At 38.5% G+C, this 14,469-nt stretch overlaps 2 protein-coding genes across 2 annotated transcripts; one reads left to right on the top strand and one right to left on the bottom strand.

The window, feature by feature from the left end:
• Window positions 1–170: 170 nt before the first annotated feature.
• On the bottom strand, window positions 171–5,322 carry LOC309717106 (sialic acid-binding Ig-like lectin 14; the record flags this gene model as incomplete). The annotated part of the gene is made up of 8 exons (XM_082551399.1): window positions 171–924; window positions 1,022–1,187; window positions 1,280–1,382; window positions 1,663–1,935; window positions 2,734–2,997; window positions 3,079–3,390; window positions 4,072–4,473; window positions 5,202–5,322. The coding sequence occupies 8 exons, from the start codon at window positions 5,320–5,322 to the stop codon at window positions 769–771; spliced, it is 1,797 nt and encodes a 598-aa protein (XP_082407525.1). The 3' UTR covers window positions 171–768.
• Window positions 5,323–6,484: 1,162 nt separating this feature from the next.
• Window positions 6,485–12,742, top strand: LOC309717123 (NACHT, LRR and PYD domains-containing protein 3-like). The gene is made up of 7 exons (XM_082551433.1): window positions 6,485–6,978; window positions 7,392–7,469; window positions 7,864–7,914; window positions 8,026–9,835; window positions 10,106–10,192; window positions 11,311–11,478; window positions 11,639–12,742. The coding sequence occupies exons 1-7, from the start codon at window positions 6,651–6,653 to the stop codon at window positions 11,958–11,960; spliced, it is 2,844 nt and encodes a 947-aa protein (XP_082407559.1). The 5' UTR covers window positions 6,485–6,650; the 3' UTR covers window positions 11,961–12,742.
• Window positions 12,743–14,469: the final 1,727 nt, after the last annotated feature.

The raw sequence follows: 14,469 nt of genomic DNA, 5'->3' as shown, positions 1-14,469 counted from the left end.
CCTGCGCAGTTTGTCTCTTTTGTGACAAAACATACACTTTTAAACGTCGTGAGCAGACACTTTAAGATCTCAGAGCAGGGAGAATGTACATTAGCCTTTCAGCTGTCAGTGTTCGATAACACCATATCTGCAAAATTATGCATTACACCAGCAACAAAAAGAGCCCAAAAATAGGTTGTGTTTTTAAATTGAGAGTACATCATAAATCAAACTGGAGATCAGCAATGTACACATAATTACAGAAGTATAAAATTAGATAAGAAAGCTCTAGAAGATATAATATAGGAAACATTTGTACAGACCAGTGTAAATAAAAGTGCACTGATTCAGTATGCATACAAAAAAAGTGAAGTAAAAAAAAGTTCATAGGAAGGATTCTCTGCATTATTCTTTTTTGTTGTTTACTGTTGAACTCCGTGTGTGTGTGTGTGTGTGTGTGTGTGTGTGTGTGTGTGTGTGTGTGTACTCAAGCTGATGAAGCTGATGAACACTAAGGGAAATTAGTTAAACAATAGCCATAAAGAAGTCATTAAAGTTCCAACACAAGAAAAACTTCCAGGTATGCTTAACACAACCGAGTCACTGCTGATGTAATGAATGTTATAAATTTCAGTTTAGAAACTAGAAGAAAGATAGACCAACCACAGATCAGAGTGCAATGTTATCAAATGCAAATGACATATATACAAGTATTGATTTACAATGTATGCAATATCCTGAGAACAGTATTAATCCAATGTACAATGTAACTGTAATTTAGCTTTGTGATCAGAGAATTTCCAGGTAGATGCCCGTCTCTGCATCTTCCACAGCTGTACCCTGCACCTCTCTTACGCCTCTGACTTCCTGACCAGCTTCTTGGTTAATTCTTCCACCTGGTCCAGGTCTTCGTCTCTCCCCACCTCTCCTGCCCATTGGACGGATCTAAAAAAAAAGGGAGAGCAGCTGTTTGCACTGGAATAAGTGATTTGCTATTTCCTCTGGAAAAACTGTGCACTGAAAGATCAAGGTTATCAAATACCTGCTTAGTGCGGACAAAAAGAGGCGTGCAGTTCTGGTACACAAGCTGGTAGCTGCCATTGGTGTAAACATGAGTCACTTCTGTGCAGTTTATATATAGAGGCATCCTGTCCTGATAAATTTCCAATCCTCCAGGATACATGGTGGGATGTCTTCTTAGAATGTGCCTGAGAGAAGCAGAACAGGTATTTGATAGACTTGATAATTAGGCGTGACACAATCCAACCAAACTTTTAACAGGAAATGTTTCTGTACATACTTTCTAGCTCTCTTTTTGCAGCAGTAGACAAGAAGGGCCAGGAGGAATATGACCAGGACAGCAGTGACAGCAGGTAAAACCAACCACAGGAAAAATGCTATCTCTGTATGTGGACCACAAGAGCAGCAGTGGATCAGCATATAGTGTCCCATCACTGGATTATATCAACTTCAAACTTCAGTGCAAACAAGAAAAATCAGATTTTTCAATCATAGCTCAAGAAAATTATTTGGTTTTCTTTGCAGCTTCTTTTCTTCTACTTGTGTTTTTAAGCTGCAGGCATGCTGCACAGAAGTTTCAACACAAGCAAGACATCAGAGTGAATAAACAAGAGGCAGGGCTGTTGTCTTTCTTAGTATGGAAAAACAGTGCTTTGAACACACCTTCTTCTCCCTGCAGCAAGACCAGCGAGTCGTTTCCCAGAGCGTTGAAAGCAAAGCAAATCACCATCTGAGGTTTTTCCATTTGCCCTCTCAGAATAGCCGTTAGCACAGTGGGCTCTGATGTTACAGACACGTTGTAATCTTGAGGTGGAACAGACCCATTAACGCTCCAGGTGATTGCAGGTTTAGGGTTGGAGTCGACCGAACACTGGCACACCACCTCTGATTCCTCTACAGTACAGGTAGAGGAGAGCTGGATGATGGCCGGCTTATCTGGAAGAGATAATACTGTCATTAGGTTCTCAATAATATTTATGAGGATATATCTACACAAAACACAGGATCTAAGGATTAAAAGGCAATTTTATAATTTTTTGAATGGGTTGGATGAGAAATTTACAGAAAATGAGTTGCCTTCTAGCCTACTTGGCGTATGTAAAAACAACAGTTCATTCACTATTTATTGGCTGTGATTAGTGTCTTTACAGGCCTTGCAGACTGTTTGGTCAGTGAAATCAAATAGATGCATGCAGAAGCTCCACATTTAACTCTGTGTAAGACAAACTCATTGGGATTTAATTGTCCTGCTTATCACCCAGTACACATAACAATGTACTGGGTGATAAACAGGTTTTTTGCCCTTTATTTTCAAATCCATCCTGGTTAATGTATAATCACCTGTTTTTTGTTTCTCTCAATGGCTGCTCTGCAGTTTGCTCTATCTTCACACAACAAAAGCTTATTGTCTTTCCCTTAATTTTTGTGTTTCTGTCATGGACCAACCTACTTACATGACTGAAACTTAACAATTGCTTTTTCTCCTGGGAGAGTTCAAAGTTCAGATTTCAGTTTTTACTTGTCAGTTGGATTTGAATTATGCACCTGTAGTTGTTTTATTTTCCTTTTATTATCCCCCTCATCTGTTTTTATCAAGCTCTACTTGTTGAACCTTGTTAATTTGATGCCAAATAAATGCCTGGTTAAATCAAATCCTATGGTTTGGTTAGTTGGGTGCAACCTAACAACACGTATATATGGGATGCAGAGAAGACCAAGAAGCGGTAGAATTACATTGTATATTAAGAGTTGTGGGTCGCGATTCTCCTCGGCCAATCAGGTTCTGAGCTACGCACCGGACCCTCATATCTCGTGTCACGTTGTACAGCCGGACTGTGTGCGTTCGCTGGTTGAGGTGCACAGTGCGGCCATGTTGACTATAGGACCAGTGGTACTCTGTTGCTGGAGGGTCAGCTTTACATGAGCACATGAGCAGTGCATTGCCCCCCTCCTTCACTGCCAGGGTCTGGACTTGAATCTTCACATCTTTTGGAGGAACTAAGAGCATTAAAAGGGAAAAAGAAAGGTTTTAGCTTACTGAGCCAGGAACACAAATACACGTGTCAAATTTATACTTACACGTCACATGTAGGTCCTTCAAAGTGGATAGTGTTTTAGGGCCTGGGAAGATGACCTGACACCTGAGCTTGGGCTTCACCTGGTGTGTTACAGTAAAGGTCAAAGAGGCCAGTAAAATTTTCCTGTGGGGATCTGGGTAGAGTGTCTGTACTTCCCCAGGTTCAGTTATATTCTTCTGGGCTCCTCGCTCCCACCTCCACTGCAGATCAGGCAGTCTGGAGGGGCAGTGGTAGTTGACAGAGCAGTTCAGGGTGACCAGTTGTCCTTCTGTGGCTGACATGATGCCGCTGATGACAGGAGCTTCAGGGGTGTCTGCCAAGAAGGAAAATCTCCATCATTATGATTTTAACACTTTAGTGTATTAAAAACATAAAAATCATACAAGCAAAAAGACGAATTCTCTTACAACAACCATTAGTGCTAGAACTACTGAACAAGTCTACTCATATGTGATAGAAACAAAACTGTTTAATGAATAATCCCATATTTCTTCTTTTGTGTTTTTCCTGTAGTTGATATTGATTCACCCCCAAACAGCTAGTCGGGCTTCTTCCTGTTAAACCAGAGTTTTTCCTTCCCAGTCTCATGAAGTTCTTGCTAAGATGGCGCTGTGTGATTGTTAGGGTCTTTTACCTAAAATATAAAGTGTGTTGAGTGACTATAGTTGTGAATTGGCGCTCTATAAAGAAAATGTGAATTTTTATTTATAAATGTAAAGATAAAAAGAAATGCTTAATGCTCTTCCTGTACATTTATTTTAGATTTAAGAAAATATGTTTTCACGGGAAACATTTTAAAGTTTATTTAATAGTTAATCTGCTTAAGACACATATGCACTTCATGCAGCTTTTTTTTAAAATATAACTTTCAATGCGGGGGATTCTCTATTGTCTCATTGTACTAATAATTCTTCTATGTAATATTTATCATGTGAAAAAAATCAAAGTGTTTTAAAAAGTAGAAAAGAGGACATGCATTGTTTTCCTCACTCACAAATACGGTCCAGATTGAAGCTCCTTGGCTTCCCCCAGAGTGAGTCGCCCACTGTCTTCAGAGAAATTTCAAACACCTGGGGGTCATCCTCCCTGATCCTTTCGATTTTCACTGAGCAGTCACCATCTGCGATTTCGCCAAAGAGGGATGCTCTGCCTTGGAAATCCCTGCTCACTTGGCCTTTGTCCTGGCTGTTAAAAGCGGTGCTCTGAAGAGGAAAAAAAGGGCCACCACCTCTGAACCTTAGCCGCACATCTACCCACTGCTTCCTCCCTCTAATAGGATGAGGGGCTGGAGGCGTAAAGGAGCAGGGAATAACCACACAGGTGCCCACCAGAGCCTGGACACGGTCAGGGACTGAGGGTACAGGAGAGACAGCCTGCACCCCCCTCCACAATGTTGCTGTTGTACAGAAAGCACAGAAAATCATTTATCCAGCATTATTCGACAGTAGATTGAACTTTACATAATTGAGACACAGCAGTGATATTTCACAGTTTTATTATGACAACTAAAAAGCATAAGAGAATGTCTCAAGGACACGGCTGATTAAAATATTTCATATATTTAAAAAAGAAGCTGTAAAAGCTGTAACAGCATTGATTTCTTGAGACTGTATAGAAAGGTCATCGTAAAAACTAAACTTTATATGACAAGAGGTTTGTGCTATCTGGAAATCTTACAAATACCACACTGTTTTGCAACAGTTGTATATTTAGAAAGAGGAAGAGAGCAGCTGGAGTTTTAACTCTGTTAATAGTTAAATCTACTATTCAGACTGCAAAACATGTCTATGTTCTTGTAATGAAAAACATTTGTTTTAAGTTATAAAAATGTAGAGCATTTTATTACAAAATTACAATCTGATTTGTTAGTATTTAATTTTCATCAGCACAAAATATTTTGCAGAAAACATTCAAAAGACAAAAAAAGTACTTAAAATAAACCTCTTATATTGATAATTTAGGAGAAGCCAGTGGAGCACAGGGATTCATTAAATTACACCACATGGCAAACGTCCTCCAAATGCAGCCAAAAAGCAACTATGTTAATTTTTTGGAATTTCTTTTTTTTTTTCAAGAAAGTTTAAAGTATATTTAAAATGATCAATAATTTGTTTAATTACTTACCAAAAATCAGAGGACACACAAGGAAGACGATGTCTGCCTGCATGTCTGCAGCCCTGCTCTGATGGCTCAGACAGGGAAGGATGAACAAAGGCGCAAAGAGGGGGAAGCTTGATTGTTTCATTATGCAACTGGTACTATGACTTCCTGTGATGCCCCCCTCAAACGTCCATTATCAAATGACTGTTTATTATATTTGTTTATTTTACCTCCACTTATCTTTGTCGCTCATAGTGTAATTATAAAACAAATAAATCATAGGGTTATAACTTTAGAATATATAGAGCTTATAAATGATCCAAAAATCATTAAAGTGCTGAAGTCCTTTTTGCAAAGGAAAGAAAGACCTCAGCAAGCAGCTATGAGACAGCACATGACAGTGAGTGAGTCACTCTCATGCTGTTGCCCAGTTCCTCAAAGGGACTAGCAACTCAAATCTGATACATTTCTCATTCCCTGTGTACGGACCAGCCAAACCACAATAGTGAAAAAAAAAAGAGTGTGGAAAAAAAGAGGGGTTTGAATATTAACTTTTTAGTGACATATTTGCTATGCTGTTGACAGCAAATGTCTGCATGTGTGTAAGTAGGTCATCACGGATGAAGGGGGAAAGTGTAATATTGAAACTTTATGAAGTTGAAGCATTTAAATAAGAATTGTCTGTGAATGTTCTCAGTCATCCAGGTCATCATAGTCTAAGGAACTTGGAAAGCAAAGCGTCTTAAAGAAGTCCAGACGCTTTTCTTTCCAAGCTCCTTAGATTAAATAAGAATTGTTTTCTCTATTATCGTACATTGAGACATATTTCGCAAACTGAATTTGGCATAAATAATTTTAGGGCACTTAGTCTTTATTTAACACCTTTTAAAATGATCTGACTAAATATATTAATATGAGCAATTTCATTTCCATGCAGTGTGTAGTGACAGAGCAGATATTCAACACAGACTACATGTGGAACAACTTTTATAACTTATTTTAAATTTGTTTCCATTTTGTTGCAGTTATTGTCATTATCACCTTGAGATAAATTTTTCTTCAGGCTCAAACAAAACCAAGTAATCAGAGTCAGGTACAAAGGCTTTAACTGCTTGAACTCTGGACCCTTTCAAAGCTTGTTTGAATTGCTGCTTGCACCTCCCTGCTCCTTAAAACAGACTGCAAACTGCCTTCGTGCCAAAACTCAAGACTGCAATGGCAACACCAGATGTGGATTAAAACCACAGCTTAATGTAAAGATACTACAGTGCACGGATAAGGTATGTGTTGAGAATGGTACCGTTTGTACAGAAATCCTTATTGTTGTTCATGTGCATAAATGCAGTTTGGTATATGTGTGAGAACTGAAACATCAAAGTTTGGGTCTTCTCTTATATTACTGAATGCAGTAACAATTCATTTAAAGCTTTGATTATTTTTTTGCTTTGGGGGTCAGCACTATTGTAAGAAGTTATGAGCTCAGCTCAGCAGCTGCTCCGTTCTCAGAGAGACTTATTGCTGAAGTGGACATGTGACCATCCAGCGCCCTTGCTGCGTTGGCTCCGTGATGCCGAGGTGCTTTCGTCTGCCTGCTACCTGTCTTTGCTGGAGAGGTCGCCTTCCAATGCTGTGGCAAAGGCACTGGAGACAGTGTGTGCCACAGAGGAGAGCAGCCAAAAGTTCCTGCAGGTGTTAAGGGAAGTGCAGGATTACTACTGCAGAGACCTGCAGGTCTGGGTCGAGAGACACTGCAGGAACGATGCAGTCACTAAATCAGCACCTACATCTGTGAAAGTTGAAGGTGAGGCTGCTTTAATGTGCTGATTTTTACATAAACAGGTGTAACTGAAGTTAATCTTCTTTGCAACCTTGAGCTGATTGTGAGGGTCTGTTAATAGAAGACAACTTTTACAACCTATTGAGGAAAGACATGAAAGAAGATTAGATGCAGGGTACAATCAGCTTTGATGCCTCGCCAGGATTTTTTTTTTTTTTTTTTACTTTGGTGAGAGTTTTAAGAGATAATGGACATTGAGCTCAACTATCATAAGTTAAAATGTGTCAGTGATTTGGATATTTGGATCAGGTATTCATAGTTCCCTGATGATGAGACTCAGGGATATGAAAATGCTCAGTCAGCAGAGTCACCTGTGAATCTGACATTTTAAACAAATGCATATAAAATAACTATAAATTATTCTATGATTTCAACAGACAAGAAGTCCAAAAACCCCATTGCTAAACTGTTTAAAGCAAAGAGCAAAGGATTCACCCTCACCACTGACGTTAATGGTATGAATTCATTGTTTCATCAAAAAAAATGTTTACATATGAATTATATAGTAGTGTACGTTATTTCTGGTATGTTTTCTTTATAGAGATAAGCAATAAATGTTGTCCTGTTTTTTTAAATTTATAATTCCTGGTTTCATTTTTTGCTGTATATGGAATATGTGTATGAATTTGAATGTATGCCTTGATTTACCGTTATACTGTAAAAAAGGGTTATTCTGAACTGTTAATCACACAAACTTCTCTACTTGAGTCTATAAAAAATGTATATAGAGCTGGAAATGGACATAATCAGTCAATTTAAAATGTAAACTGACATTAGGCAAATGCAATTTTTCGTGATTTGATTCCTGTGCTTGCAATCAAGTAAGGAGATCTGACTTTCATATTGCAGCTAAGGAAGAGCCAAAATCTTGCAGAAGTCTAAAGTTGGCCAGCAGCCGAGGTAGGATGAAAACAGGTCAACTGAATTCAAGAAGCCACAATCTTTATCTTATAAAACACTGCAGAATAATGTAATTTAGTTTTTTAAAAATATCTTTATCTTCTATTCCAGTTTCAATTTCTGCCCATAAAACAACCTTACTGAAACGCACAGAGCAGTTAAAATGTTACTCAGAGGGAAACAGGGAGGCTTCAAACTCAGCTTCTCACATCGAGATCCGCTACACTGACCTTTTCGTGACAGAAGACAATGACTTAGTTGACAGTAGCCAACATGAGTACTTTGCCTTGGCGGGCAGACGTGCTCGCATCTATGTCCACCAGGCCTGCCAGCGTATCCGGCCCGGTCATCTTTTGAGCCCCCAAGAAGCATTGGGACGAGCCCCTAAAAGGGTGAAAGTGAAGGGTATTGCAGGTATAGGAAAGAGTGTGGCAGTACAGAGATTGGTCTACGAGTGGGCAATTGGGAAGAACATGCGTGAATTCACCTGCATTTTTGACCTACGCTTCAGAGAGCTCAATCTAGTTGATAAACCACTGAGTTTACTGGAGCTTCTTGAACAACGGTTCCGATACCTAAAGGAGGCTCTACCTGACCTGCTCACCACACCAAGATCATTGCTTTTCATCTTAGATGGTTTAGATGAGTTTAAATCCCCTCTGGACTGGAACAGACCAGACAAAAACATTGATGTAAAATCAAACGTTCTGGTGTCAGAGCTGATGGTGGCTTTGATAAAAGGAAGCCTTCTTCCAGAAGCATCAGTCATAATTACAACAAGGCCATCTACAGAAGCTCCCAAGCGTTTCTTCCAGAGATGTTGTGTGGTGCTGGGCTTTGAGGAGGACCAGGTGAAGGAGTACACCACCAAGTTTTACAAAGACAGTGAAGTTGCTCAAAAGGTGTATGATTACATTGTGAACAATGACAACCTATTTGTGCTTTCCTTCATCCCTCTTTATTGCTACATCATCTGTACCGCTATGGCTGAGTTCTTCTCTTCACAGCCTAACAATGCAGGTGAATCGAAGTCTCTGGAGTTAAGCCCACCCAGAACAGTCAGCGAGGTTTATTTCTGCTATTTGTTTACAGCAGTCAAACACCATGGACTAAAAGGGAGGACAGAGAGAAGCACACCTAGATCAGAGGTTCTTAGCCTAGCTAAACAACAACTGATGAAACTGGGGAAACTGGCTTATGAAAACCTTCTACAGAAGAAGATATTGTTTGATAAAGCAGATTTGGAGAACTACGGTGTCACACCTGCTGATGTTCAGAGCACCTTTCTCTGTCATATCCTCCAGCCTATTAAAGAGGAGACAGTGGAGATGTTTTCTTTCTTCCACCTTACTGTTCAAGAACATCTAGCTGCCTTGTACTGTGCAATCAACCTCTCCAGCCAGGACGACATAATACAAGCTCTTGACTTTTGGTGCTTCGGGGTACGTCCATCGTCCTCTACTGCTCCACCCCTTCAAAATTTACACCTTAGCGTGGATAAGCTCGAAAGTCTCCAAATGTTCACACGTTTCTTCATGGGAATGCTGCGAGCACGGTTGTCAGGTCATTTAGAAGGTCTTGTGCATTCTCCCATCGAGCAAGAGGACAGCATCCCCAACAGGCTCGGTTTGTGGTTCCGAGATCAGTTCAAAACCAGGGAGCTGGAAAACCAGGTAGCCCTAAATCTTCTCCACTGTCTGATGGAGTTCCACATGAAGGAAACCACTAGCTTTGCAGCACCAGAGATCACAAAACTCAACCTGTTTAAAATGAAGCTCAGTGTTGTGGACTGTGCAGCGATACACTACGTGCTGCAGTTTTCCCCACACAAGCTGCAAGAGCTCAACTTGGGCTACTCTAACATCGGAAACCGAGGACTCAACAGACTGAGACCAATTCTACATCGATGTGAATCTCTCTAGTGAGTAGCTCATTTTATATTCACTTAAAAATATATACTGCAGTTAAAATAAAATAAAAATAAGTTGGGGTTTGAGCTTTCCAGCTGTTTGATGCCATTCTGTGGGGAGCTTGCATATCCCCCCCGTGTCTGCATGCTTCTCTCTATGTGTGTTAGCTCTGTGATGGATGTGAACCCTGCCTTCTGTTTAATGCATGCTGGGATGGACCCAAACCCCCTTACATGTAAGACGGCCAAAAACAATGTTAACCAAAAGTTTCTTTCTTTCAGTTTGAGATACAACTGCCTGGATAAGCAAGCAGCTATTTTAGAATCTGCTATTCTGAAATCAAATGAGTGCCAAGTGAAGAAGCTCTTGTAAGTCATTTAAAATATTCAACACTCAGGTGAAAATTATTTTTTTAGAACCTACAGTGTGTGACTGACTTAAATGTTATGTTTTAGCCATTTACATGGAAAGTAGTCCAAAAACATATTTATCATAGAAATATTGCATAGCTGCATTGTGAAATGCAGGATGACTGGACTCAAATTCAGACTGGACAGTAAGTTAACAAAAAACAAGCCCTAATTAGAGGTGATAATATCCTAAACACAAACCTTACAGAAAAGAAGAGCGCTGGAGAAAAAACTGTGACCGCACCATGAACTATCAACACAGGGACAAAGTATGATGCGAAGGAAAACACGGGCATGGTTGGACACAGAAACAGGAGGGAAACTAAACATAGCTGAACATCACTGAGATAAACACAAGAGAGAGAATCTAATGAAGTAAAACAGGATTTTAAAAAAGACACAAAACTCTGGAAGGTATACGACTAAAACCAAAAACAAATCAGGAACTAAAACTTAGCTAGAAATAAATTAAAAACTAGGAACAATAATTAAACCCATCCATCCAGCTAATAAAGACTACTAAATAAAGATGCACAGACAAGAGACATATACAGGGATATTGGAGGAGGCTTTGGAAATAAATCAAAATACAAAGAATCTGACACATAAACTCCAGAGACTTACCGAAATTAGATTTCAAAAGTGGAAAAAACTAAAGGCCAAGCATCCAAAACACTAAAGGTGTAACTCAAAGGCAAAACACCGGGGCCAAGACAAACTAATTAAAGATTAGCTTTATTTCTCAAACTCTTTTGCACATACACCCTACATATACATAAAATTGTAATGCAATTTAATATATTTAGTTATAGTGTGATTAATCAATTAATGTGTCCAGAAAACTAGCAGAGAATTAATGGAAGCAAGCAACCAATTAAAACTTAATTGATTTAATCCAAGTTTTTTGCTTAAGCTGATGCTTTCCAATTATAGGATTATGACACTTCTGGTGAGTAGTGTGAGATTTGTAGAAATTGTGTTTCTGATTGCCACAAAAAATGCATTTCCCCATGACCCCTTGACATTTTTTGATATAAGCAGCACACACAGAATATGTTTCCTGCTTCTGTGTACAGTATGTGCGGCAACAACCTGGGTCCTGAGGGGGGTTTGGAGCTGTGGAATGCTTTGGAGAACAACAACACTGTGGAGGAACTTTATCTGGACATCACCGGCATCACAGAGAGAGGAACAGAAAACATCGTCAACTGTCTCAGCAAAAACACTTCTCTGAAGACACTGACGTAAGATTAAAAAATAAATCTGCATGTGTCCAATGCACTCCATGTTATACCACTGCCATCTTTAATCTGGATCCCTTTTTCTTTAATGTTAGATAATAGCTGAGGGTTGTAAAAAGGCATGTCCAAAACTCTGTTAACCAGTGATTTCTTCATTGTACAGCATTGTTGGAAATGACATTGGAGCAACTGGGAGGAGAAGACTGAAGGAACTGGAGAAACGTCGGCCGGAACTCAGGATCATTGCAAACTTTGTGGATGACCTTGGGTTACTTCAGGCATACCTGGATTGGGTGGAGGAGATCCGGACTGACAGAGACCAGATGGACTCCGTCAAGAATGCGGATGCCCTGCAGTCAGTGCTGAGGGGGCTCCAGGTGGCAGGGACAATGGAAAAGGGGGCGAATGCAGAGAAAGCCAAAGAGCTTCAGACGAAGATTGAGGAGCTACTGAACTATTCTACAGAAGTGATTAGAGGAAAATGATCACACAGAAATGAACCATCTCAACCATTAAATCTTACGGAAAGGAGCCATTAACATGAGTAGTTCCACTTTCACTTGCAACCGCTTGCGAGAAACCCAATACAAAATCATACATCGCCTTTATATAGCTCCTAATGTCTTGCATAAGATTGCACCTCATATTTCCCATTTTTGTAGTAAATGTCAAAAAGAAACTGGCACTTTTTTTTTCATTACTTTTGGGAATGTAAATTAATCAAAAGATTTTGGAGCTTCATATCTCAAGAACTAAGTAATATTTTTAACAATCTGATTCAAAGGGACCCCGGGTATTTTCTTCTTGGCCTACCCTCAAAAGAAGTAACATTGAATCACTTGCAGCGCAAATTATGTGACAAACTATTGCTGGTAGCTAGGAAATGTATTCTCATTAATTGGGTTAAGGATAAACCTCCCTCTGTTGTGGTACAGAGAATTATTTAAAGTTATTCCTCACGAAAGAACTGCCGCTATTTTAGGAGGAAATGAGGGTCTCTTTCTCAATGTTTGGTCCCCTTTGCTTTCTTATTTGCCAAATGATTTGTCCCAACTGTTGAGGGGGGGTGGTTGCGATTAAGATGTTCTCAGTTAAATAGGAAGTAAATGTAAGGGACAATTCATTCTTGGAGTTTATCTTTTTCTCTTTCTATATCTGTGGGTAATTGAGTGAAAATATGTTTTTTTTTGTGTGTGTGTGTGTGTGTGTGTGTGTGTGTGTGTGTGTGTGTGTGTGTGTGTGTGTGTGGATGTGTTGGTGTTTTTTTCTTTTCTTTTCCGTAAAAAAAAAGAAAAAGAAAAAAAAGAAATAAACACGTAAAAAAAAAAAAATCTTACGGTCTGACTTCAAGTTGTGAAAGTAGATCCTAAAAACCCAGACAGGTTTATTAATAACTTAAAACCACCTGTAATACTGCTCTGTCATCTGGAGAATTAACAATTTCAACCTGATAACATGCTTTAGATGTTTAAATTGTCATTGAACCTGAGAGAACTTTTAATAGATTAGTATGTTCTTTGTGATTAACCTTTTATGACTGACAACACTGTACCTGCACATTTTTTGAATGGTCAATTGGACTCTAAATACAACTAATACTATTATTAGTTAATATTACAAGATTCACATAATTACAATGATTTTTAAGTGTTTTTAAGTGTCAGTGTGATAATTTAGAAGTCGGTTCTTTTCCAAACTCAGTTGGAATTAATAAATCAACACGCTGCCCTCTAGTGTCCACATGTTTTACACCAAAGAGAGAAGAAATTCTTCAACATCACAGAAACTCTGAGCTGAAAGTAAAATTCAGCTCGAATGACAAATTTATTTAATGTTTCTGTAAATCTTTTCTTTTTACGTATTAAAGAAAAATAAATTGTATTCATTTAAAAAAAAATAACAAGAGAATGGAAAGAAAGCAGAATGCACAAGAAAATGTTTCTATTATTGTTTACAAGGTAGGCCATCCATTCACTTTCTTTGTTGTTAAAATACAAATAAAAAACGTATTTTTCAAATAAAACTTCCAATTTTTCCATAATTTGTTGTCAAAGACATATTTTTTTATTTATGTCTCTACACCACGACAATGGAATCAGTATGCATTTTGTGAGTCTCATGAATAAAGCGCTCTGTTGGTTGTTGACATTGACAGCAGTGGATCTGAAAGGCAGAAAGCAGAACTACAATGACATTTAAAGAAAAGACACCGGGGACCGAAAAAATCTGACTATTCATGTCAACACACAATATTACTATTAGCTAATTGTCATAACAGTCAAAGTTAATTCAGCAATTAATTTTAATTGTGACTAGTTTTTAGCTTATATATATGGAAGCCAGCAAACAAGTCATAATCATATCCATGACACTGCTGAACAATTAGAAGTCTCCAGCTCAGAGCTAGCATATGAACACACTACCACCTAGTGTTAGGATAAGGGGTTGTTTGTTGTTTCCAGTTCTTAGTTTCTAGTTTCTGAGTTTTCTATTTAGTTTGTGTTTCTAAGTATACAGCAATAAAGCTTCCTCTTTTCATTCATCCTGTCCTTTATTTGGGTCCTCATCCTGCCTGCCACACAGCTACACTTGACATAGTAGTAACATGCACCAAATAATGACAAGATAAGATATGATAAGATAAGATAAGGCTTTATTGATCCCACAGTGCGGAAATTTGTGCGTTATCTCAGCTCAGGTACAGATAGCAGAAGAAAAAAAATACAAAAATACAAATAAAATACAAACAAATACAAAATAAGTAATAATACACTATATACAATGGTAGCATACACAGTATGTGATTATGGATAGAGGGTTGTGGAAATATGCAAGACATAAATTGAACTATTTTACCACTACTATTACTATGTAAGTAATAGATATTCCTAGGTATCTATAAGTATAGACATGTACATGATGTATTTTATTTGACTTTTTGTTACGGAGTGAGAAACTTTCTGTTTAGTGTGATGCAGAGGAACATTATAGCTA

Source organism: Aulonocara stuartgranti (assembly GCF_965226115.1).
Source record: "Aulonocara stuartgranti genome assembly, chromosome: 11".
Classification (NCBI taxonomy): Eukaryota; Metazoa; Chordata; class Actinopteri; order Cichliformes; family Cichlidae; genus Aulonocara; species Aulonocara stuartgranti.
This window is presented reverse-complemented; position numbering and strand designations above follow the sequence as displayed.

Excerpts from the sequence above, each read along its gene's own strand:
- LOC309717123 (XM_082551433.1), top strand. The coding sequence starts at position 6,651 with ATGAGCTCAGCTCAGCAGCTGCTCCGTTCTCAGAGAGACTTATTGCTG. Across the intron at positions 9,836-10,105 it reads CATCGATGTGAATCTCTCTA|TTTGAGATACAACTGCCTGG; the intron begins GTGAGTAGCTCA and ends TCTTTCTTTCAG. Across the intron at positions 10,193-11,310 it reads TGCCAAGTGAAGAAGCTCTT|TATGTGCGGCAACAACCTGG; the intron begins GTAAGTCATTTA and ends TTCTGTGTACAG.